General features: G+C 45.2%; 1 protein-coding gene across 1 annotated transcript in view; it reads left to right on the top strand.

Annotated features, from left to right (window-relative positions):
- The window catches only part of MTBP (MDM2 binding protein), a 146,817-nt gene that overhangs the window by 117,291 nt on the left and 2,541 nt on the right, over positions 1–26,985 (top strand). The window contains exons 20-21 of the mRNA XM_082257933.1: positions 11,074–11,187; positions 12,936–13,001. Of these exons, the coding sequence (XP_082114059.1) occupies positions 11,074–11,187; positions 12,936–13,001 (180 nt within the window). The remainder of the gene's footprint in view (positions 1–11,073; positions 11,188–12,935; positions 13,002–26,985) is intronic.

Raw genomic sequence — 26,985 nt, 5'->3', positions numbered from 1 at the left:
CCGACATCACCCCTGAGTTTTGACAGCTCGTCTTTCTCCCTGCAAGCATTAACATTACCTAACAGTGTCACACACACACACTGAGCGGCTCTGACAAGCCTCACTATCTGCTGGAGCCAACAGCACAGCCGCCTCTCCACCAAGTATCTCACTACCCTCAGTGGCAGAGATGGAGAAGCCGGCCCAACACTAACAGACACAGGGTGATTAGGGTGCGCCCAGGCACACCCGGCACACCCCGTGAGCACGCCTATGCTCGCATTTCATCCGGAATTTCGAATGGGGTGTGAGTCATTATCATAATTAGCATAAAAAGTGGGGGGGAGTTTGGGACTTTGAATGAGGCGTGTGGTTATGACCATAAACTATACAAAGATATATATATATATATATATATATATATATATATATATAATTTTTTTTTTTTTTTTTTATGTATATATAAGAAATATGTACATGTACACTGGGATAATGAACATGAAGATCTTAACATATAGGTAGGTTAATTAATATGCACAGATAATAACATAAAAACAGTGGGTACCATACATGTAATTCCAATGACCAAAACATGTCGGGAGATGTACACTTGCATATCAAAATTGATGTAAAAAATGATTGTAATAACAAGAAACAATGTGTGACAATATAGATGCATAATCCATAGAGTTGCATCATAAATGCTCTACGCGTTTCATGTATGTAACACTTCCTCAGGAGCTGGTGCAACTGATTAACTATAGAAAGGGAAATGTAATGAGAGTCACAATGTATGTAAAAATATAAACACCCATCTAGGGCAAACTGGTTAATATATGGTATTACTTACAATAAAATTGGAGCTGTTACCTCTGGTGACTCGCTGTGAAGGTACCTCTATACCATCCACTGAGGGAACAATGCAAGGCACGCATGGGGGTGAACAGTAAAAGTAACATGGAGAAGTCATTTTGGCTGGGAGAAAGATTATCATCTCAATAGTCCATTCGATATGGTTTCTAAAAGTAGATGGGAATGGGTATATTGTAATGGAGTATATTGAAAAATGGTGAAATAATTCAATGGTGGGAAAAGGAATTTGGTGGACTCCCAAAGCCAAGAAAAGAACCAGATTGAAAAAATCAACAAGAAGTGCCCCGTAAGAATGTGCATACTGTGTACGAATAGGAGTGCAAGTGAGGCAGATATGAATTGGTGAAATAGTAAAGGTGAATATGAAAAAAGTGTGAGCAAACCAGTGGGTTGCCAAGTAAAAGATGTAAAAACAAGTTAAGTGGGAAAAGATGATAATAAGGACTGCATAGTGAAGGAGGCCACTAATGCAGAAGGTGGAATAGGGAGGAAAGAAGGTAGCCAGAGACCCTAGTATATTTACCAAGTGTAGGTGAATGGCTTCCAATGCCAACTGTGGCCAGAGAAGGATGAAGAGGAGTAACAGGTTACAATAGTGCACTGAAAAAGTAAGAGTTCCACCCGAGCGCGCACAGGAAAGGTTCCCAGCGCCACGCACACTGTTCCAAAGGGGAAGCCCCAGAAACTGCTGGCGGCTTGCCAAGCAGGAGTGGGCGCCAAGCCAACCTCGTGCAGGAACGTGGATGGTATGTCAGCGTGCCGGCCAGAACACCAGGGAATTGGCGTCTAGTGCAGCACGGAAGGGGTGTGGCGCTGATGCGCTGCGGCCCGGCCCACCCCCACCTCCGCTTCAGAAGGACGAAGGAGGAGGGGGAGGGCGGCAGGAGCGCATCGCAGCTCCCGGAGCAGAGGGGAAAAAGAGGATATCAACCCATCAGCAAGCACCGAAGAAAGAAAGAGGGGCATGACAGCAATGTGTATTGCTCACGACAAGACCACTGTCCAAGCACGATAATGTATATAATTATATATAACGTCAAGTAATATTTGTGTTGCCGACCCCATGGTAGAAAGGGCCAGCTCTTTATATGCAAGTGTATATCTCCCGACATGTTTTGGTCATTGGAATCACATGTATGGTACCCACTGTTTTTATGTTATCTGTGCATATTAATTAACCTACCTATATGTTAAGATCTTTTTCATGTTCATTATGCCAATGTACATGTAAATATTGCTTTGTTAGTTATATAATCTTTGTATAGTTTATGGTCATGACCAAACGCCTCATTCAAAGTCCCAAACTCCCCCCCCCCCCCCCCCCCACTTTTTATGCTAATATTAGGGATGGAGATGCAAACAATCCTTGTAACCATTCAAAGTCCCGCTTCCCCTTTCTTTATCATTATCATAATTAGGTTATCCATGGTGATTGTCTATATTGGGTAGTATCCATAATCCTATCCTTGCCACTCTCCGACACACATATACTCCCTCTTCTGCTTATCTATTTCTCCTTTTTGCCCCAGTACCACTGTTTTTGAGGTGCATGTTTGGCCAGGAGGTTCATCCACATTCAGATTTTTTGGTATTCATTCATGTTTTACATGTGGATTAAATATTGGCCCTCTTGCCATTCATGCACACGTTTTGATTTTTCTCATCCAATGTGGTTTTGATATTTTTGACTTTTACAAAGTGTATTTATTAGTATTGTTTTAACACTTTCTAGTCTACCTCCAAGTAGACAGATTCTGTTTTTATATAGAATTTAAAAACAAAAACCTTTCGATATGCTTTTTTTTTTTTTTTTTTTTTTTTATTTCTATTTTTTCCTTCGAGGGTCATGAGCTTGGACCCATCCTTTTTGTTTTCCCAATTTGAATTTTTTTATTTTTCTTCTGCTTTCACTCGCATTATATGTGGTTTGTTTAATTTTTCATTGGTATTTTATATTGTAAATATTTGTATTTGTGTTCATTTATTTTCATAGGTGATTCACTTTTGTATGTGAAACACTTTTTTTTGCTCATCAAGACACATGGGGAACTGATCACATCACCCAGCACCTGTGATAGGTGGGGGTGGCTACTATTTAGGAAGTGTGGATTCAGTATCCCCCTAGGTTATGACGAAGCATGTTGTCAGTGTGAAACACGTCAACCTTTTCATGGTCTGTGTCCTTGTCCTGGTGGCAGTTTTATACATATTTCAATAAATCTATTGGACTGGCGGAGGTGTGCAGCCAATTTATTTCCCAAGTTGTGTACACGTATGTGAGCCGAGGCTAGCACCCACTCCCACCTGTCCTCAGGATTACACCTCTCACCTGGAGCAGTGAATTGGCCTCTCTGTTTTCCCTCGTCCACATAAGTGCCTGACGTCACAAATGCGCTTCTGGTCAAATATTCCCATAGACACACTCCTAAATCTTGTGGACAGCCTTCCCAGAAGAGTTGAAGCTGTTATAACTGCAGACGAAGACTGGGATGCCATTAAAGTTCATGCGCATGTCAAGACAGGTGTCCCAATACTTTTGACAATAGTGTACACTGTATGCACAATTATTAGACAAGTGAGTATTTTGACCAAATCATGATTTTTATATATATATTGTCCCAACTCAGAGCTGCATAAACGTGAATATTTTATTGGATTTAGGCATATCAGGTGATGTCTGTTTAATAAGGGAGGGTGTGGCCTAAGGAGATCAACACCCTATAGCAAGGTGTGCATGATTATTAGGCAGCTTCTTTTCCTCAGGCAAAATGGGCCAAAAAAGTGATTTAACTGACTCTGAAAAGTCAAAAATTGTAAGAAGTCTTTTAGAGGGATGCAGCACTCTTGAAATTGCTAAGAAATTGGGGCGTGATCACAGAACCATCAAACGTTTTGTTACAAATGGTTAACGGTGTCACAAGAAATGTGTTGAGAAAAAGACGCAAATTATGGTATTTATCAACGTATACCATGCACCTTAATTTTAAGAGGGACGTTTCTGGAGAAAAACTTAAATTTTAAATAAAGAACTTTGAAGCAAAATAGGGGTCAGTGCCCTTCAATGCAGCCTCACTATTGCCTATCAATGCAGCTTCACCATTGCCCATCTCCAGCCTCCCCATTGGCCATCCTTGCAGCCTAATTTAAAGCGGGTATGAGGAAAAATGGGGAGGATAGGGAAAAAGGACAAATCAGGAAAATAGAGGGAAATGGGACTTTATATGAGACCTGTGCAACGGGGTCTCCATCCCTGAATGTATAAACATAAAATATGGGGGAACACATTAGTGTCCCTCACTAAGAGCGTGGGACTTTAGATGAGATGTGGCCGGTGTGTACATGATGATCATTTGGTGATGCATATACAACCTGGTAAGCATAAAGGAGCATATGATAAATCATCATGTGTTTATTAACATATTTCATAGCACTTAAACATTTGTACAGCGAGTATTCATAAATTGAGACGGGGAATGAATAAATATACACAATGGTAACATAATACAATCATAATAAATAATACATAAGTTGAAGAAAATACCAACATGTATACAATATAAAAGATAATTTGGTTGGATGCCTGTTGTATATAAGCTATCAATTGAAAAGGCCTCTTGAGCTCTACGCGTTTCGTGAAACAAAGTTCACTTCCTCAGGAGCAGGCTCATTTCGATCTCTAAAAAATATATATAAAACACATTGGATAGCCTCCAAGAAAAAGGCTGATTTATGGAGCAATTCTGTAAATTTGAACTTACAAAAAGGTGAACACTGCAAAGAAGGGGGGGCTGGAGGCCACCCGAGTATACGTCCATAAAGGGAACTGAGGGAGTAGAGATTCCGCATACGACCTGGGCGCAAGGTCCATGTAAAAAAGTGAATTAAAAAAGTGAACCATTATCATAGTTTATCCTACTATCTATTATGTCCTTAAATTTCATTTATTTTTCCATGTAACCCATTCTATGCCAGATTATCCTTGCCTGTGGGCTTAGTTTTGTACCTTCTTACCATTACATGGATTTACCCTATTACTAATTATTTTCTCATATACATCTTATTCCAGCCCTATATGACCTCTATTGGAAATTCACTTTTTTACATGGACCTTGCGCCCAGGTCGTGTGCGGAATCTCTACTCCCTCAGTTCCCTTTATGGACGTATACTCGGGTGGCCTCCAGCCCCCCCTTCTTTGCAGTGTTCACCTTTTTGTAAGTTCAAATTTACAGAATTGCTCCATAAATCAGCCTTTTTCTTGGAGGCTATCCAATGTGTTTTATATATATTTTTTAGAGATCGAAATGAGCCTGCTCCTGAGGAAGTGAACTTTGTTTCACGAAACACGTAGAGCTCAAGAGGCCTTTTCAATTGATAGCTTATATACAACAGGCATCCAACCAAATTATCTTTTATATTGTATACATGTTGGTATTTTCTTCAACTTATGTATTATTTATTATGATTGTATTATGTTACCATTGTGTATATTTATTCATTCCCCGTCTCAATTTATGAATACTCGCTGTACAAATGTTTAAGTGCTATGAAATATGTTAATAAACACATGATGATTTATCATATGCTCCTTTATGCTTACCAGCAGTTGTATATGCATCACCAAATGATCATCATGTACACACCGGCCACATCTCATCTAAAGTCCCACGCTCTTAGTGAGGGACACTAATGTGTTCCCCCCATATTTTATGTTCATCCTTGCAGCCTGATTACTGCCCATCAATGCAGCCTCCCCATTGCCCATGTGCAGCCTCCCCATTGCCCATCCTTGCAGCCTAATTAGTGCCCATCCTTGCAGCCTCTCCATTGGCCATCCTTGCACCCTGATTAGTGCCCATCAATGCAGCCTCACCATTGCCCATGTGCAGCCTCCCCATTGCCCATCCTTGCAGCCTGATTAGTGCCCATCAATGCAGCCTCCCCATTGCCCATCCTTGCAGCCTGATTAGTGCCCATCAATGTAGCCTCCCCATTGCTCATCCTTGCAGCCTGGTCAGTGCCCATCCTTGCAACCCGATCAGTGCCCATCAGCAGCCACGCCATTGCATGGAGATTGGAGCCGCCGGATTACATAAAGCGGGGATCTCCCGCCTACTAGGCTGCCGCTGTTATACGAAGTCCCACCTCCAGGACCGGCTCCAATGATAGACGTCACATGTCCTGGCATTGGACCAGTGTACTGTCTCACAGGTCCAGGTGGTGGGACTTCGTATAGCTGCAGCCGCCGAGTAAGCTGGAGATTCCCTGCTCTGTGTAATCCAGCGGTGTTTGAATTTTTTGAAATGACGGAAATTTTTATTTGTTATTTTGAGGAGTTTGTTATACTCATTTTAACATAAATAAAATACAATGGAAACCTAAAATAAACAAGTGATTTTTCATTTAGACCCCGTTCATACTGGGGCGACCTGTCAGGCGACCTGGTCGCCTGACAGGTTGCCTGCCATAGAGAAGCTGTGGACCCATTCTAATAGGAGCGACACAAGTCGCTCCGACTTAGAAAAAGGGTCCGGAGCTTCTTTGGGGCGACCTGGAGCGACCTGCATTGACTTCAATGATATGAAGTACGTGCCGGCCGCACTGTGAGGTCGCCCCGGCAAGTCGGATCGCCCCAGTGTGAACGGGGGTCTTAGTTACTCAATAATTTTGCACACCAATAGTTTCCCAATAATTGTGTATATAGATATTCTCCTAAGAAAGCCAAAACCTCACTTTTACTATCTCTAAAATATTCAGGTTTGAGGTTTATTAACATTTTGGATTGACCGAGAGAACTGTGGTGGTTCGATATCTAAATTAACCCTCAAAAATACAGCTTGCCTAATTGTGTAGATTAGAAAATGTATCAATTCCAAGGCACTGATGGCCTATTTAATTTGTTGAGGCCCTTAACCACTTAAGCCCCGGAAGATTTTACCCCCTTCCTGACCAGGGGGTATTTTGCGATTCGGCACTGCGTGATTTTAACGGACAATTGCGCGGTCGTGCGACGCTGTACCTAAACGAATTTGACGTCCTTTTTTTCCCACAAACAGAGCTTTCTTTCGGTGGTATTTGATCACCTGTGCGATTTTTTTTTTTTTTTTTTTTATCACGCGCTATAAACAAAAAAAGAGCGTCAATTTTGCAAAAATAACAATATTTTTCACATTTTTTTATATGAAATTCCCCCCAAAAAAAAGTAAAAATCAAAATTTTTTTAAATTTTCGGCCAATTTGTTTTATGCTACCTATGTTTGGTAAAAAAAATCGCAAAAAGCGTATTTTGATTGGTTTGCGCAAAAGTTATCGCGTTTACTAACAAAGGGAAAGATTTTTGTCATTTTTGTTTTTTTTTTTTTAGCGCGTAATGGCGGCGATCTGCGATTTTTTTTTTTTTTTTTTTTTTTTTTTTTTTTTTTTTTTTTTTTTTTTTTTTTTTTTGCGGTACTGCGACATTGGGGCGGACAGATCGGACCCTTGACTGACATTTGTGACACTTTTGGGGTTACCAGTGACATTTCTACAGTAATCAGTGCTATACATATGCACTGTTACTGTAAAAATACACTGGTTGTGAAGGGGTTAACTTTATTTGGAAGGGAGGGGCTGTGTGTATCCCTAGGGGCGTGCTTTCTACTGTGATTGGCTGTGGCTTGAGCTGTAAGGACACTGATCAACGGATCTACATACTAGATCCGTTTATCAGTGTCTTTACAGCGAGGAGAATGACAGGCAGCTTGTTTACACAAGCTGCCTGACATTCTCCCTCTCCCCCGCCGATCGCCGAGTGACCGGCGGACATCGGGTCCGCTGGTCACACGCGCGGGGGGGTCCGTGACCCCGCGGGAGCGGGAGCGCGCCTCCGGCGGCGCGCGCTCGCTCCCTAGACCCTCACAAGCTAGTGACGTAGCCCTACGTCACTTTGCCTGTGAGGGGCTGACTGCCGACGTAGATCGGCGTTAGGCAGTCGGCAAGTGGTTAAAATGCCAGGACAGGGGAAATGCCACCCCCCAATGACCCATTTTTGGACGGTAGACACCCCAAGGCATTTGGTTAAGAGGGAAAGTGAGTTTTTTTTTTAAATTGCAATTTTTTGTCACAATTGTTATGTATATTTTATGTATATTTTATATTTTTTTTTTTCACTTTTTTTTTTTTTTTTTTTTTTTTTTTACTTTCATCAGAGTGGTAATTGTCACTATAGTGACGTGACACTGTGCTACTCTGGGTTCAGGGATCAGGGTTTTTTTTTTTTTTTTTTTGATGATCATTGTAACCGCAAAATGTTATGGCTGGAATACACGATAAGAAAATCGGCCGAAAATTTCTGTTCAGTGAAGGATCGGCCGATATTCTACTCCTTAATGCCCAGCCATCAGTGACCGATATCGATATGGTGAACGAAAAATCCCGTTTGAAAAAAACGAAAATATTCTGTCTCGTTTGCGAACGAACAATATTCTATGCGTTGGTGTTTAAGGTCGTTCATTTAAAATCTGTAGAACATCACGCATGCACTGTTTTGATGGTTGGCGGTCAAACAGTCGGGCGATATTCGGCCTGTGTATGTTTGCAACGATTTCGACCAATGAACACTTTCATAAGTCGGTGGTCGAATGATCGGGCGATATTCGGCCCGTGTATTCCATCCATTAGACTTACTATGGGGCTTCCATTGTCTAGTGCCTCTCCTGCACCCGCCTCCACGCTGAAGCCGCCACTGACAGCTCGTCGTGGGACCGGACCGGATCGGCTGCAGAATAGGTAAGCGCAGTGATTTTTTGCTTTACAGGATTAGATAGATTAGGTTAAGAATGTGGTGCAGAGCAAGTTTAGCCTTAGCTCTACTGTACATTATACAATTTTCTTCTTGAATTATGTAGTGCAAGGGCCTGCCTGATTGCATACAAATTGAAAGTGTTTAGGTATGACCTCATATTATATAGTTTTGGTAAATCTAAGGGAAAATTGTATTGTGTATGGCCAGCCTTAGTTAGGTTTTGCCTGTGAATGTAAAATGTAAAACCGTTGAACAGTCCTGCTGGAAAACCAGTATTTGATCCGCCATTCTGATGAGGAAAGTCCCTGCTGGAATGAATACAATAGCACGGAGGGACAGTTTCCTGCTTCTACCTTGCTTGTATGGATGGTGGGATCTGTAAGGTTTGTGTGTTTGTTGGGTTTGTGTGTGTGTTTGTTGGGTTTGTTTGTGTGTTGGGTTTGTGTGTTTGTTGGGTTTGGGTTTGTGTGTTTGTTGGGTTTGGGTTTGTGTGTTTGTTGGGTTTGTGTGTTTGTTGGGTTTGTGTGTTTGTTGGGTTTGTGTGTTTGTTGGGTTTGTGTGTTTGTTGGGTTTGTGTGTTTGTTGGGTTTGTGTGTTTGTTGGGTTTGTGTGTTTGTTGGGTTTGTGTGTGTGTTTGTTGGGTTTGTTTGTGTGTTGGGTTTGTGTGTGTGTGTTTGTTGGGTTTGTGTGTTTGTTGGGTTTGTGTGTTTGTTGGGTTTGTGTGTTTGTTGGGTTTGTGTGTTTGTTGGGTTTGTGTGTTTGTTGGGTTTGTGTGTTTGTTGGGTTTGTGTGTTTGTTGGGTTTGTGTGTGTGTGTGTGTGTGTTGGGTTTGTGTGTGTGTGTTGGGTTTGTGTGTGTGTGTTGGGTTTGTGTGTGTGTGTTGGGTTTGTGTGTGTGTGTTGGGTTTGTGTGTGTGGGTTTGTGTGTGTGTGTTTGTTGGGTTTGTGTGTGTGGGTTTGTGTGTGTGTGTGTGTTTGTTGGGTTTGTGTGTTTGTTGGGTGTGTGTGTGTTTGTTGGGTGTGTGTGTTTGTTGGGTGTGTGTGTTTGTTGGGTGTGTGTGTTTGTTGGGTGTGTGTGTTTGGGTGTGTGTGTTTGTTGGGTGTGTGTGTTTGTTGGGTTTGTGTGTGTGTGTTTGTTGAATTTGTGTGTGTGTTTGTTGGGTTTGTGTGTGTGTTTGTTGGGTTTGTGTGTGTGTTTGTTGGGTTTGTGTGTGTGTGTGTTTGTTGGGTTTGTGTGTGTGTGTGTGTTGGGTTTGTGTGTGTGTGTGTTGGGTTTGTGTGTGTGTTTGTTTGGGTTTGTGTGTGTGTTTGTTTGGGTTTGTGTGTGTGTTTGTTTGGGTTTGTGTTTGGGTTTGTTTGTGTGTTTGTTTGGGTTTGTGTGTGTGTTTGTTTGGGTTTGTGTGTGTGTTTGTTTGGGTTTGTGTGTGTGTTTGTTGGGTTTGTGTGTGTGTTTGTTGGGTTTGTGTGTGTGTTTGTTGGGTTTGTGTGTGTGTGTTTGTTGGGTTTGTGTGTGTGGGTTTGTGTGTGTGTGTTTGTTGGGTGTGTGTGTTTGTTGGGTGTGTGTGTTTGTTGGGTGTGTGTGTTTGTTGGGTGTGTGTGTTTGTTGGGTGTGTGTGTTTGTTGGGTGTGTGTGTTTGTTGGGTGTGTGTGTTTGTTGGGTGTGTGTGTTTGTTGGGTGTGTGTGTTTGTTGGGTGTGTGTGTTTGTTGAATTTGTGTGTGTGTTTGTTGGGTTTGTGTGTGTGTGTTTGTTGGGTTTGTGTGTGTGTGTTTGTTGGGTTTGTTTGTGTGTGTGTTTGTTTGGGTTTGTGTTTGGGTTTGTTTGTGTGTTTGTTTGGGTTTGTGTGTGTGTTTGTTTGGGTTTGTGTGTGTGTTTGTTTGGGTTTGTGTGTGTGTTTGTTGGGTTTGTGTGTGTGTTTGTTGGGTTTGTGTGTGTTTGTTGGGTTTGTGTGTGTGTTTGGTTTTTTTTCTTCTTCTTCATTCAGCCAGCTGGTTGAATGAAAAAACTCGTTGTGTTTGCAGTTTTACTCCTTACCACTCTTTAAAAAACTATAAAGTTTTGCCTTGCGATAAACTTTGGAGCTGCACTTCAAAGCCATATTTGCTTACTTAGTAACTTGAGATTACCCATTTTTCTTAGCTGGCTGAAGGAATGGCTCTTTATGGTTAGTATTGTGTGGTAGCAACCGTTGTGTATTATTGTGAAATACTACAATTGAGCAATCATTCACTCCTGTATGTGAAATCTTAGCAATCAGGTTGTCTGTGGTTTGCCGCACATCACTAGATTAAGTTCTGTTTGTATTTTTTGTTCTCTCTCTCCTAAATAAATCTGTTTAATCCAAAATGTACATCCGCTGTCAGATGTGATTGTCTCCAGAAACGTCTAAACACAGCAATATCATCATCATAACAGCTGAATTCCTGTTTATGTTTTCTTCAGATGCTGAGGGAGGTGGTGTCTAAAACACTACACAAGCACGGCATCCAAGAGGGTCACCCCTGCTTCACAGCCTGCAGTCAGCGCCTCTTCGATATCTCCAAATTCTTCTTAAAGGTGCCGTATATGTCCAAACCTGTGACTGTAAAGAGATTTTGTTCATCTAAAATTGGTTTTCAAAATAGTTTTGTGTCGCTTTCCTGTGTCCGACCTACGGCTATAAAGTAAATGTTGTGTTTTGATCCTTTTGGCCTCCACTTTTGTTTTGTTTTACTTTTAGTCGAACAGCAATAGTTTTTTTTTCCTTTTTTATTTTTTTACTTACACGCATTTTGGGGGGAAAATTAGGCATGTTCGCCCAGGGCTCTAGAAGACCTTTTCCTGGCACTAATTCTGCTACATATTTGTAATAAAAAAATCCCAATAAGCGTATGATTGGTTTACAGGAACATTATAGCGTCTACAAACCATATAATAGATTTATGTAATTTTTATTAATGTATTTATTTTATTAATTATGGCAGGGATTAGCATCTTATAGGGACTGCAATATTGCTAAAGACATTCGCAGGGCAGTCTTTAACACAGGGCAAAAGGGGCAGCTGCCCTGGGCCCAGTCATTGTTGTGGGGCCCAAGGCAGCTTCCCCTTGAGATTGCACTGCCTATAAATAGTTGATAATAGTTGATAAGTGGATTTGGGAGGGCCCATGAAAATGTTTGCCCAGGGTCCAATCAATATTAAAGACAGCCCTGGACATTCGGACACTGACAATTTTGACGCTTTGTGGGAACCAGTGATGCTAACACAGTGATCAGTGCAATAAATATGCACTGTCACTGTACGAATGACACTGGCTGGGAAGGGGTTAAACATCTAGGGTGATCAAAGGGTTAACTGTATGCCCCGACAGTGTTTTTGTGTACAGTGTGACGCTTTTACTAGGGGAAGAGATTAATTCTAGTACCTGCTTTGCAGAGAGTCAGAATCTATTCTGATTACCCCCCCGTCCCCCGTCAGAACTGAGCGATGCCTTGTTAACATCAGCATATCTCATCAGTTCTGTGTTTTGCCGTCAATCGGTGAACATCCATTGCCCGGCACCAGCAGATTGGCTTCTGCTGTGAATTAGGACAGCAGAAGCGGCCTGCCGACTGCGTGTGTGCACCCCCTTCAAGCGGAAGTGCAGAATCGCGTTTATATGTGATTCAGCACAGGAGAACCGCCCTGCAGCAGTAAAACTGCTATGGGGCAGACGTTAAATGGTTGAAGTTGCAAAGGTTTCTATAGGTAATCGCTTGCTGCTTGGAGGAATAATTGGTTGAAGACCCTGTCAAACTGACAGTTTTCTGACGGTTGCAGGGAGTGCATAGATTGGAGAATACACAGTTAAGGGTGTTGCTTGCCATTAGAGTGAGTCTTATGTTAACAGGCTTGTGGTGATGGAGGAAAATACAGTGTGCTTTTGTCTACAGTTTGCGTTGCCACTGAGATCATTCAGAATTCATTGATGGGTGCATTTGGCCTGCAGTGGACCTCCTTGATGTGCCTTTGACCTATTTCAAGCTGCTTTGGTGTTCCAATAAACTTGTATAGGGAGAAAGCCAGTCCTGATATTATGTACTAAAGCTTGTTAACACTGGCCCTAAGTAAATGGTCTTAAGACTCTTCTGCTCCAATCACTGATTGGTTACTGTAGGTTATTGCACATCAGTGGTGTCCTGTGCAGCGTCTTGCTGAATAAAGTTGTGTAACTGATATGTGGCAGCAGGTACCCGATAAAGTGAGTGCTAGCAATAGAGACAGTTCTACTTTTCCCTTGTATGCTTTTCTTTTTTATTAATCAGTACAACACTTTGCATATAGGACTTGAAGACTTCAAGGGGCCTGCACGACGAGATGAAGAAGGCAGCTACTAATAATGTTAAACAGGTGAGCGCTGTGTAATGGGAAGGTTTACTCAGGGGAAATGTGATGTTCTATTTAAATAGGACTTCAAATGTCAGTCGTATAAATATTTAGAGAAGAGAAGATGGCTGACCTTAAACCTCTCTGAGCTACTACTTTACACTTCATCATGCTACAGAATTCCATCGCACTTTACTTTGTATGGGAGAAGTTCAAGGGGTTTGATCTAACAGAGAAGTGCTGCAGGAGAAATGTGCCATTACAGCGCCTAGTTTCATGTATAAAGGGATCTGCCTGTTTTATATGAAGCATCAAATCTGGTACTTCAGTTGTATCTCCCCCCTCTCAGCTCTGGCTTGAGTTTTAGTTGAGGGGAGGAAAAAACAAGACATTTCCGATAGGTCAACTTTATGCATTGCAGGAGTTATCAGCTCTCATCGCAAAGTTTTAGAACCCCCCCCCCCCCCCTGCTTTTTTCCCCACAGTGGAATTAAATTTGAGTTATTACTCCAGGCTGACTTTAGCTACACATGCAAGGCGCAATATTCCAACTGTATCCATCCACTCCCCAATATCAATTCAGCGCATCATTCCCTTGTTCCTCTCATCAAAAACCTTTATTGACTTATGATGTTTCACCCCTTTTCAGGGCTTAATCATGAAGACTTTATGGTTCAGCCACAGAGTCAACAGAGTCTGGTCAAAGATTATATACTTTTTGAACAACAGATTTTTCCTAAGGGAGGAACTGTTGCTGTTTCAACCAGTTTTACCCTTAGCTGTGGGCAATTATGTGGCATATGTGAGCTAAGTTTACCATTTCCTAATGTTCTGCTATTCACTGTTTGCGGCAGTTTTCCTATATGGGAGATGGATTTCATGGCCTGATCATACCCCTGTTCTTTTTTGTTTTTTTTATTTTTTGACATGTTCATTTTTCTCCATGGCGATCCAGCCTGGGAGCCCTATACTGATAGCGTGTTAGTTGAAAAGCATACATATCCTTTTATATGGTACAGACTCAGACGTTCTACAGTTCTTTGAAACTACTTCCCTCCCCTCAGCCTTTACACTGCTGTCGATGGACTGTCAAGGCCTTGTTGGGAGAAGAGGACCTGTTGGTAACTATTAGGTTGCCCATCGACTGTACTGCAGAACTTTGGTTATGTTTTGGGAATTAAATTGCCTTAGCCAGGTAGTGTTGGGGTTTTGGCTAGGCCATAGGGCGTCAAATTGTTATACTAGTTATGCACCTGCTCAGCTGCTCTTTTCTTATGGTACAAGGTCTTTATATGGCTATGGTGGATACACCACTGGTAATGACATGATGGCGCCTCCTCTGTCATTATTTGGGCAGGCAGGGCCTACTGGGTTTATATTCTATCCCACCCAAACCTAAATACCTGATTTCCATTGTACAGCTCAAACTTATTTCATGGAATATCCGTGGCCTCAATGATAAATTCAAAAGATCTTTACTCTTCCAAATAAGTACATTTCCATAAACCACATATTTTATTTTTTTTAGGAGACCCATTTAATGGGTAATAAGACCTTGGCTCTCAGACGATCCTGGGTACGTCAGGCATTTCATGCTACATACATCCTTGCCTGCTACAGTGGAGCGGGTTATCATAGATCTAGGGGGTAGATTCATTATTTTAAAGTTGAACATACGTGCCACCCTATAGGCTTTTGTGAATGTAAACTTACCTCCTCCTTTTGATTACACCATTCTTTATGCTATATGTGAAAAACTTGCTCAGTTACAGGCTGCCAAACTGGTGATAGGGGGCGATTTTAATACCATCCTAGATTGTACACTTGATACTTCCTGCCCGCTCTCCTCATCCTGCTTTGTCGTCCTGGGCTGCTGGCATGGGCCTTACCGAGACCTGGTGATGGAAACATCCAGTGGATAAAGCATTTTTTCATCTCTCAGCCACTCATCATTCCGGGTCCCACATAGATTTTTTTGTTTTGTGATGCTCCGGTCTTACCGAATGTTACAACCGTGCAGTATCTCCCAGCTGGCTTTTCCAACCATGCTGGTCTAGAGCTAAATTTGTGCATCCATCCTGGGAGGCAGCCAGACTGTTGGCGACTAGCACCACGTTGGATCCTTGACACCATGGTGGAGGAGACCGTTTCTCCCAAGTTAACCAATACTGGGAGAAGTATGAAGTTCCTGCCCCCCCCCTTGATGATCTGGGAAGCATTTAAAGCCACCGTGAGAGGGGAATACATTCCAGCTATTAGGGCACCCAAGAGGGATCTTTCTTCCCTTACTACATCTTTGGAGCAACAGTAGGCCAAGGCAGTAGACTCCTCCCCTGCGTTGTTCTCCCTACTTGCTCAGGCCAGGAGTGATTTTTCTCTTCATTACACTACTTTAACTCAGTCTGATGCCAAAATTATGGCTGGTAAATTGTTAAAATTTGGAGATAAAAATGGGAGGCTTTTGGCCAACCTGGTGGTGGAACCACATCTGCTAACTTATTCCTGCTATATTGTCTACTAATGAAGATAGACTTGCCAATTTGAAAGATATTTTGGCAGTTTCACTCTTATTACAGGGCGCTATATAGTCAGAGATCCTCCTCATTGAAGAAATTCACACGATATCTCTACCATCCCTAGCTTTAGAAGATGTGGAAAGCTTAGAAGCACCAATCTCAGTGCTCGAAATTGCGCCAGCTATTGGATCCCTTAACAATAATAATAACAATAACAATAATAAAGACACTGGGGGCTGATGGTCTCCCAGGGGAATTTTATAAAACGTATGCTTCCACAATAGCCCCCAAGTTGCAAGCACTTTACTCCACATGTGCACTACCCCAAACTATGTATTAAGCACATATTGTGTTGTTGCCAAAGCCAGGGAAGGACCTACTACATTCTTATAGACCAATACCCCTATTAAATTTATGACCTTAAAATGCTAGCCAATGTTGTTGTGACCACCAGGTTTCTCAAGGTGCTCCTCATCCTCTTTGACGTTGATCAAACTGGATTTATGCCAGTCAAGTCCAATTACCTAAACTTACAAAGGGTTTTCATAGGTTGAACTGGATGGACTGATGTCTTTTTTCAACCTCACTAACTATATAACTATGTTTTTTTACCCATCTTCAAATTTCCCCAGGGGATAAGGCAACCAGGATACTTATGGCTTTAGTTATAGAAAAAGCCTTTGACACAGTTAATTGGACATATATGGCCAAGGTCTTGGAGATCTTCGAATTTGGACCGAAATTCCTTAGGTGGGTTTATATTTTATACCAGTCCCCCACGGCACAAATCAAATCGACTGGTGATCTCTCCCCTGCATTCGCTGTGGAGAGAGGCACGATGCAGGGTTGTCCTCTGTCGCCAGCCCTATTCTCCCTGGCAATTGAACCTTTGGCCTTTACCTTGAGACAGTTTAATGGAGTTGGGGGACTATCGGTGAGTTCAATAATTGAAAACGGGCACTATATGCCGACGACCTAATTCTCTTCCTACATGATCCTGGGCCCTCCTTGCATGCAGCACTGCAAATTTTAGATAGGTATGCTAATTTATCAGGCTTAAGGGTAAACTGGGGGAAATCTTTATTTCTCTTGCGTCCTCCGACAGTCGCCGCCTCCTCTAAGTCATCACAATTGGGTATTGTCCACCTATCCGTAGGAATAGCTAGGCATATAGACTTAGTCAAAAGACAAAAGGCAATAGCATGTACTCACCCACGGGGGCTGTCCCATCTGGTCAATACCCCCCCTGCATCACCACTCCCAACTCCGTTTTAGTTTGCCTAGCAATCAGGAATAGTCAGGCTCCCTTGTGCTGGGGCTTCAGTCTCAGCCTTCCTATATCTTTCATTTGATTTTCTTTGAAAAATGTCAGTTTTTTTTCTCTCACTTTACTAGCTGTTTATTTTGTCAGCTTTAGTGTTAGTTTATTCTTCGGATGAAGATGGATCATGCGGTGCTGGGATTCGGACTGGCCGCCCTGGTTCTCCAGGGCACTGAGGGTCAGATGGACCCCCAGCCCGCCATCGAGCGTTCAGCTATGGGTTCGCCCTGGCATTATGAACGACCCATCCCTGTTCGCTGCAGGGATGCAGCCGTGAGGTGGCTACCTCACAGGACTCGTCTGCGCTGCTGCAGCGTCATGTCCCTGGCTCACGGCACTCCCTGTCAGGAGAGGACAGAGGTTTATCCGTGCATGGAGGCTCCCCACGCCATCGGGTACAGGTAAGTACTTTTCTGTGTGGGGCCTCTGTCTGGGGTGGCAGTCTGTGTTGCTGTGTGTCCCCATGTCTGTGCCTGTGTGACTCCCTGTGCGATCCCTGCGGGGTTCGTTTTGTACAAATTTGTATGTTTTTTATTGGGGGTCCCTGTCCCTGTGTCCCCTTAGGTGCATGTTGGGGGTACAGACGTGAGTGTTGTGCTGCGACCGCTGCGGGGGTATGTTCGCGCGGTCCGCCATGTTTTTTAATGCACATGGATATGGCCCCTCTGGGGCGAGTATGCAGATCGTTTTGGCGCCCTCCGCCGCCATTTTGTGGGCTGTAGAACGATCGGTTCGGCCGCATGTCGGCGGCCATCTTAGTGAAGCCTCCAATGCATTTCCTATGGGCAGCCATTTTCTCTGAGGTCTTTCTTATAGCCAGCCCCTTCCAGCAGCATTTCCTTTTCCTCTCAGGCAGCAAAGGACACAGGTAGCAACGATCTGTGGGCTCTGCACTGCATCTCTCTCGGTCTTCTTCTGTATACTGCTTCTGGCTCAGTTTTTCTTTCTCCTTTTGGGGGTCTTCATTACTGTGACAGTAGCAGTGGGCTGCGCACTCCGCAGCGCTAATTAAGGGGACAGTACATAATTTTTTTGCACTGTAATTTTTTCTTGTCTTGAGCCATGGATTCTCAGGAAAGCAAGTTTCCTACAGCTTTAGTGGGGGGCCCCAGTTCTCCTGTGGCTCCGCTGCAACCTGATTTGGCTGCTGTAGTTGCGACTTTAGTGGCAAATATGGAAATGCTGATGTCTGAACGGGCTGCGAGAAAGCGGCCCAGGCTGTCTCTCTCTTCTGATTCAGATGGGGATATGGCTGCTGCTGCTGCAAGCGTGCCCTTTTCAGGGTCCTGCTCATCCTTGGACCCCCCGGGGGACTGAGGGGGAGGCTGAAATTGAGGGTGTTGACACATCCTCCTCTGGGTCGCCTGAAGAACGGGCGGCCATGGATGAGTTGATTGTTTCTGTAAAAGAAACCTTGCATTTAGAGGATGAGCCCAATCCTCCGGGCGTTGTGTCCTCCTTTGGGACGCACAGGACCCGCAAGTCTGCGCAGGTTTTTCCCTGCCCAGCTGAATTTCATTACACTGTTAATGAAATGTGGCACACATTGAAACGTCCATTCGTGGTGCCTGGTCGGTTCAAATTGCTTTATCCTTTTGCGCCGGCTACGGAATCGCGATGGTTTGTGCCTCCATAGGTAGATCACACTGTGGCTGTGCTGAACAAGGCTACCTTGGTTCCTACTGAGGATACTCCGGTTTTCCGGGATCCCACGGACCGGCGGTTGGAGTCTCTAGCCCGCCATTCCTATATGGTGGCGGGTTCGTTGCTCAAACCCGTTTTCGCGTCCGTTATGGTGGCTCAGGCGGTAGCTGATTGGATCAAGGCGCTTAGAAGCAACCTCGTGTCTGATGACGTGCCGCCTGCCCGACTGGAAACGGTGGACCAGATCCACCAAGAAGTCATGTATTTGTGTGATGCAGCCTTAAATGAGGCCCCCTTGGTGGCTTGCCTCTCGAGTGTCGCGGTGCTTAACCCGGCGACTGATATGGCTGAAGAGCTGGTCGGCCGACCAGTCCTCACGGAAAACAGTTGCTGATTTTCCCTATGCTGGCTCTCGCCTTTTTGGCGAGGCGTTGGATACCCTGGTGAAAGGCGTCACGGGGGGCAAGAGCACTATGCTCCCCCAGAACCCGAAGAACAAGTCTTTCCGAGGCAAGCGGGGATCTGCGCCTAGATCCATTTAGGGGTCCTTTCGTGCCTTTCGGAACCAATCCAAGGTCAAGCCCCAGAGCAACCATAAGAAGCCCTGGGCGGGTAAGCAGAAGACCGGCAACGCCGGCTCGGCGGGACAATCCGCCTCTGCCTAAAGGGGCGCCCTCACCCATTTCAGGGGTGGAGGGACGTTTACGCGGTTTCCTTCAACCTTGGCTGCTCAGGTTATCGGACAGGTGGGTCCAGGAAATCGTTCGATCAGGTTACAAGATCGAATTCCTTTCCAGGCCAGTGGACAGATTCTTTCCCTCCAATCTTCATCTGCTTCCAGGGCGTCTGCAGGATTTGCATCAGGCGGTGCAGGCCCTGCTTGCTCAGGGAGTGATTGTCCCGCTGCCTCATCGGGACAGGTTTCGGGGGTTTTATTCGAATCTGTTCACTGTGCCCAGGAAGGAGGGCAAAGTGCGTCCTATTCTGGACCTGAAAGCACTGAACCGCTTCGTGCGTGTTCGAAAGTTTCGAATGGAGTCTCTCCGTTCGGTTGTGGCCTCCTTGAGTCCGGGAGAATTCCTGGCTTCGATGGATCTGAAGGATGCGTACCTGCACATCCCCATTTTCGAGGGTCATCAGCGGTACCTTCGGTTTGCTATCGCAGAGGACCACTACCAGTTTGTGGCGTTACCTTTCGGTCTCGCTTCGGCTCCAAGGGTCTTCACCAAGGTGTTGGCACCGGTCCTGGGCCTGCTACGGGCCCAGGGCATTGCGGTTCTGGGGTACCTGGACAATCTGCTTCTGAGATCAAGGGCAAGCCAGGACCTTGTGCGCGACCTGTCCATCACGGTACAGACGCTCCAGGAGTTCGGATGGACCATCAACGTTCAGAAATCAGCGTTGTCTCTGTCGCTTCGCCTTCCCTATCTGGGAATGGTTCTGGACTTTGCTCAGGCAAAGGTGTTCTTGCCGGAGGACAAGCTCCGGACTTTGTGGGACGAACTCAGGTCCCTCAGGGACAATCCGTCCTCGTCACTCAGGACCTGCATGCGGGGCCTGGGGTTGATGATGTCGGCCTTCGAGGCGATTCCCTTTGCCCAGTTCCACACGCGGGCTCTCCAGACGGAGATCCAGATGGGACAGACTTCCTCAGTCCTTGGATCTGGATGTCTCCTTGAGTCGCCAGACCAGATTGGCTCTTCTGTGGTGGATCCAGTCCCCGGTGGTGGCGGAAGGCAAGTCCTTCCACCCGGTGGTGTGGACAGTGGTTACCACGGACGCCAGCCTGTCGGGCTGGGGTGGAGTCCTGGGCAACCTGTCTGCCCAGGGCACTTGGTCGGAGGAGGAATCCTCCCTCCCGATAAATGTGCTGGAACTAAGAGCGATAAAACTCTGTCTCTGCCAGTGGTCGGACCGTCTCCAGGGCCTGCCTGTTCGTGTACAGACAGACAATGTTTCCGCGGTGGCTTACATCAACCACCAAGGGGGCACCAGGAGTGTTCGAGCGGCCCGGGAGGTGACCGAAATTCTGTCTTGGGCCAAGACTCATGTCCCGGCGATCTCGGCAGTTCACATTCCGGGTGTGGAAAATTGGCAGGCCGACTATCTGAGCCGCCAGACCCTGGACCAGGGGGAATGGTCCCTGCACCCGGAGGTCTTTCAGATGCTGTGTGCGAAGTGGGGATCCCCAGATGTGGATCTGTTCGCATCCCGGCTAAACCAAAAGGTGGAAAGATTCTTGGCAAGAACGCGAGATCCGTTGGCGGACGCCTCGGATGCATTGGTGGCCCCTTGGCATCAGTATCGTCTGATGTACGCCTTTCCTCCGATTCAGTTGCTATCTCGGTTCCTTCGCAGATTGGCCTCGGAACCGCACATGGTGATTCTGGTGGCACCGGACTGGCCGCGCCGGTCCTGGTACGCCGACATTGTTCACCTGGCAGTGGCACCTTCGTGGCGACTGCCTCTACGGGAAGATCTTCTGTCTCACGGTCCGATCTTCCACCCTGCTTTACGGTCGCTGGCTTTAACGGCCTGGCTGTTGAGACCCAGGTCTTGAAGGACAAGGGTCTATCTCCTGAGGTTATTCCTACCCTGATCAAGGCTAGGAAATCTTCCTCTGGTAAGATCTATTACCATACCTGGAAGGCCTACTTCACCTGGTGTGAGTCCAGGGGGTTTTCCCCTCGTTCTTACTCGGTGTCGAGAATCTTGGCTTTCCTCCAGTCTGGGGTGGATCAGTGCCTGGCGCTGGCCACGATTAAGGGCCAGGTGTCGGCACTGGCGGTCCTTTTCCAACGCCCTGTGGCGTCTCATTCCTTGGTGCGCACATTCATTCAAGGTGTGCGACATTTGGCTCCTCCCAGAAAGGAGCCTTTACCTCCATGGGACTTGAATTTGGTCCTGTCCGCATTGCAGCGTGCTCCCTTCGAGAATATCAGGGAGATGTCGTTGCCTCTGCTGTCGAAAAAGGTTGCTTTTCTTGTAGCGATCACTTCGGCTCGCAGAGTATCGGAGCTGGCGGCGTTGTCTTGCCGCTCCCCTTACTTGATAATTCACAGGGATAAGGTGGTTTTGCGACCACCCCCATCTTTCCTTCCCAAGGTGATCTCTGATTATCACCTTAATGAGGACATTGTCCTGCCTTCGCTTTGTACGAAGCCTAAACATCCAAAAGAGATTGCCTTGCATTCTTTGGATGTTGTTAGGGCGATCAGGGTTTACCTGAAGTCTACGGGAATCCTTTCGGAAGACGGATTCCCTCTTTGTCCTTCCTGAGGGACCTCGGAAGGGCATGGCTGCGTCCGCAGCGACTATTGCCGAATGGATCAGACAGACCATTGAGCAGGCTTACGCCTTGAAGGAACAGGTTCCGCCCTTCCCTGTCAAGGCGCACTCTACCAGGTCTTTGAGTACTTCCTGGGCCTATTGGCATCAGGCCTCGGTGGCCCAGGTGTGCAAGGCGGCGACTTGGTCGTCGGTGCACACCTTTTCCAAGTTCTACAAAGTAGACGTTCTGGCATCAGCTGATGCTTCCTTTGGCCGCAAAGTTCTGTGCCATGATGGACCCTTGTTTTTTTTTTCTGGGTCCCTGGCTGTTGGCATTTGCTTTCCTGGGCTGTTGCTCCTGTTGAGCATTGTTTGTTGCTGTTGCCCAGTTGGTTCTTACAGTGCATGTAAGATTCCTTTCTCTGATGTGGGTACTGCGTTGCCTTTTCTACGGTTGCGTCTCCCACCCCTCATGTCTATACTGCTTTGGGACATTCCAATTGTGATGACTTGGAGGCGGCGACTGTCGGAGGACTCAGAGAAAGGAATTTTACAGGTAAGATTTTACAAAAATTCAGTTTTTACCCATCGATGAGGAGGTGCAAGCAGTAACTGACCCCACTTTACCTCTTACATGGGCAACGTCCTTTAAAATACCTAGGGATTAACATTACATCCAATGTCATGGATTTTTCCCATCTGAACTTATACACCCCATTACTACCAAGCAGGGACTGAAGGCATAGGACAATCTCCCACTTTCTCTCATTGGAAGAAATAATTTAATCAAAATGAAAATCCTCCCGGTTTTCCTGTATATTCTAAGACCCTCCCCGGTGTGGATCCCTAAAAAATAGATTTTTTAAACCATTTGATTCCCTACTCTCCTCTCTTCTCTGGAAATCCACTCTTCCCCGGTTTAGCAAGAAAACATTTAGGCCCTGCACCCTGGGTGGACTAGCCTGTCCTGATTTGTACTTGTACTTCCTGGCGGCATTTCTTACACATGCCCACACCTGGGCTATTTCGGATGACACCAATTCATCTGTTGTCCTGGACGCTTCTTACCTGGGCTCCTCCCATATGGTGGACAGCAGGTATCGCTCCCAATATCACTCTCAATGCTCATGGTGCACAGGGCATGGCGGTTGAAAGTGCAAAAGCGTGTTGTTGGCACTCGCCTTTTGGTCTCCCAACACTTCCTTGTAGGTCAATCCAACCCTCTCCGAACTTCAGTCTATTCCAGATCCGACTTTCTGGGCATCTAGGGATATCGGGACACTTGGCCATGTATGTCCTGATGGTAAGCTGTTACCATTTTGACGATTTGAAAGCAAAATTTAATCTCTCTAATTTTTTATTCTTCAGGTACCTGCAGCTCGGCAATGCTTATTCTTTTCAATTTTCGCATATCCCCATTTGACCCGTACACTTCAGACATTGAAAGTGTGTTACATGATGACACGTTAGCTAAACCTCTTCCAAATTATATAAGGCTCTTCTGCCATCGGTTTATGTTGGCATGGAGACTCTAGGGGCTAGATGGCAGGCGGATGCTCCAGATATCGATAATGACGCTTGGGAAGACTTATGGGAGTATCCCTTCTCTTTTGATTAGCAGTAGAGACAAACTGATTTTATTCAAGTTGGTACACCGAATATATCTGACACCCAACATGTTAAATAAAATGTGTGGAGGTGTTCAGAGGAACTTGCAGATTTCAAATCAAACCTATATTCTGGACATGTACAAAAATACAAATGTTTTGGGCTGAAGTTACTCAGTTCATTGTTGCATTAACTACGGTGGGGGTCCTTCTCACCATAGAAGTTTGCTTACTTGGTCTGGTGACCCCTCTAGCTCCTCGTAGGGCGCTTATAACCCTCCTTAGTTTACATGTTTTCTACGCCCGCAAACCCACGTTGCGGCCACTTGGTCGTCGGTGCATACCTTTAGATACTTTTGCATCTGCAGATGCTTCTATTGGCTGCAAAGTTTTGCAGGCTGCTGTTTGGGAGGGGCTGTTCCCTCTTGAGGGGTTTTTTTTTTTTTTTTGTTTTTTCTCAGACTGGGCTCCTGTGACCCGGTAAGGCTCCTGTGTCCTGTATAAGGGGTCTTATTTTTAGCCTTGGGTTATTTTCCCCACCCTCATTTTCCTTTTGGCACTGCTTTTGGATGTCCCAATAGTTTTGAATTATGGAGCGATGTGTCCGTCGATGTACGGAAAAGAGAAAATGGGATTTTTGTACTTACCATAAAATCCATTTCTGAGTTTGACGGACACAGCACTCACCCCTCTGGAGTGATGATACTTCTAATACTGCTTGCTATTAAACTGTTTCAAGCTGAGGACGGCCATGGGCGTAGCCAGGTGTTTTTTGTTCTGCCTACTCCTGGAGGAAGCAACATAACCCAGTAATTATGGCTTATGGAGCGCTGTGTCCGTCAAACTCAGAGAAATGGTTTAAGTACAAAAATCCCATTTTACGTATTTGGTTGTAACATGACAAAATGTGGAAAATTTCAAGGGGTATGAATACTTTTTTCAAGTCACTGTTGCTTGGCTTTGGGGTCATTATTGGGCTTGCTGCATTTGCACACTCTGAGAAGAAACCTGTTGATATAACAAAGAACAGTAAACAGAGTTGGTGACTTAAGCTGGATTTTTTTGCTGCTGGAGAGTTCAACAGAAGCCGTTCCAACAACCTGTTTCTATTGAAGAGAGACACACATTGAATTGTGGCCAATTCCTGCTGAACCAACCAAATTTCAATACATGTATACTCCTACTTTAGTGTGATGCTGATTTTTTTTTTTTTTCTACCTGTCAAAGTTGCAGGCGACGCAACACATAAGGTAATACTACTGTATTGTGTAACCATGCTGTCTGCGCTGTCTGGCAGTAGCATATGGATCATAGTAGCTGAACAGAATTGCATATCAGTCAGATAAGGCAGTTCACAAATGTGTATTTAAACTGTGCATTTAGGTGCTCGCCTGCAAGACTACCTTTTTAGGGCTCATTTTTAACACACATTAAAGCACCTACCGCCCATTAACATGCTTTTTTGATGTGTTTTTGATGCTTTGGTGAAGCTTATATGGAGCTTAGCAAATGCCCTGTGTGTGTTAAGTTTTCTATTTGTTTTAAAGGGGCCCAGCAGAACACCGGCTCGTTAGTACCCCCACTCAACAGATCCCCAGGTTATTAGTACCCCCCACTCAGCAGATCCCCAGCTTATTAGTACCCCTGTTCAGCAGATCCCCTGCTCAGTAGTACCCCAGCTCTGCTGCCCCCCCCCCACTCAGTAACCCCCAGTTCTGGTGATCCTCTGGTTTGCTGATCTTCCCCTCTCTCTCTCTGGTTCCTGCTCACCTCCCGCTATATTGCTCCCATGCTGCTCACCATGTTTAACACCTGCTAGTTTCTCCTACTCTGGTCCCCCAGCTCTGCTGATCCTCTGCTGCTCAGCCATCTCTCTCCGATCCCATCTCAACTTCTACTATAGTGTTTCCATGTTGCTCCCACTCTAGTCCAGACCCTGCTCACCTTCCTGCTGCTCTATGCTGTACACCAGATGAAACATTGGCACCAGACACTTCCAGAATATATACACATGTACTGGAAGTTATTGCTGATGACGTCTTTCTGTTTCAGGTGTTGGTATCCCAGCGCATCCTGGGATACCTCATACCTGAAATCAGGGCTGCTGTTAGAAATCACGGGGCCCCGTATAGCCTACCTGGCAGAATAACTATCAAGACAATATTTTCACTAAATGAAAATTAAAAAAATAGTAATGTTTTAAAATTTTTAAGACCCCCGTTCACACTGGGGCGACCCGACTTGCCGGGGCGACCTCGGAGCGGCTGGCATGGACTTCATATCATTGAAGTCAATGCAGGTCGCTCCAGGTCACCCCAAAGAAGCTCCGCACCCTTTTTCTAAGTCGGAGCGACTTGTGTCGCTCCTATTAGAACGGGTCCTGTGCTACTCTATGGCAGGCGACCAGGTCGCCTGACAAGTCGCCCCAGTGTGAACGGGGTCTAAGAATCATTTATTACAATGTTTATTTTTTTTACAATTTATTTTTTTACAGGACAGGGAAGCCTGCTGGGGAGGGGGGAGGGGGGGGGGGGGTGATCAGAAGCAGGCAGAACAGGGAGTGGTTAGAGAAGCAATTACAGGAATGATGCCCTGTGTCTGTGTCTCTCCTCATAGCAGCTCAAAGCTGGCAAGAGGGGTAGAAACTTTCAGCTGCTGCAGAGAGCCGAACAGGGCTTCCTTCTGTAATTGCCCCTCTGCCCATATGCACAAATTCCCCATGCTGTTGGGCCCTCCTCTGTGCCCGGGCCCCCTACAGGACTGGTGGTCCCCTCCCCCTATAAGCTGCCCTGCCTGCAATACCACCAAAACAAAGCAAAGCTGACACTGAATAGAAGCCCCTCAAAAGCTGCAGGTGCTGTAAACGAGCGTTGTCATAGATGAGAAAGCGACAGTGTAGAATTGATGTGAAGCAAAGCAAACTCAATATGTGAACAGAACTGTAAGGTAACCATTTTATTTAGTGACAGGTGCATTGATTGGCATTCAGAATGCGTTAAAATAACGTGTCCAATGCCACATTTAGAAGCAAGTGTAAACGAGCCCTTAATTGTCAGCTTGACTGGTTTTTGGTTTTCTTTTTGACCCCAGTCTGACATATCCATAGCGGCTCTGTCATATCTTATTTCAGGCTTTTCAACATATTAATTTCTGAGCCAATCCAATTTTCAAACACATTCCTGAAATGCCGCTTCTCTCCCTGACTTCCCTTTTAATACAAAAGAATGCATAATTGATCTTTTGAGTTAATATTGGTGATCTGTTGGAACACATTCCCTTTATTCATTGCCTTGTGCACAGCACAGTGTGTCAATGTCTGATTCTCCGGCTTGTCATGTTACATTGTCCCCTCTGCTCAGTCACACAGATCAGCTTTGTGAACCTGTCAATGATCCATCTAGGATAGCCGGTGGGGGGAAATGGACCAGAACATTCTCATTTTCCTCATTCGGCTGAAAAGTAAACACCTTGTCACTTATTTATAGCCGTGTAGTGAATACGCTGCATATATTTATTAAGACGCCATTGTATTATACTGAGCTGTGTCCTAATACTCTTACTGTCATGGCAATCAAATGCAAATCACTTGGGCTGTCTGCTTACTGTCCTGAATATCTTAATGTTTTTTTCACAGCTTTTAGGAGAGTTAA

Source organism: Pelophylax lessonae (genome assembly GCF_965119305.1).
Source record: "Pelophylax lessonae genome assembly, chromosome: 5".
NCBI lineage: Eukaryota > Metazoa > Chordata > Amphibia > Anura > Ranidae > Pelophylax > Pelophylax lessonae.
Note: the sequence above shows the minus strand (reverse complement) of the source record. Positions and strands in the feature narration are given on the sequence as shown.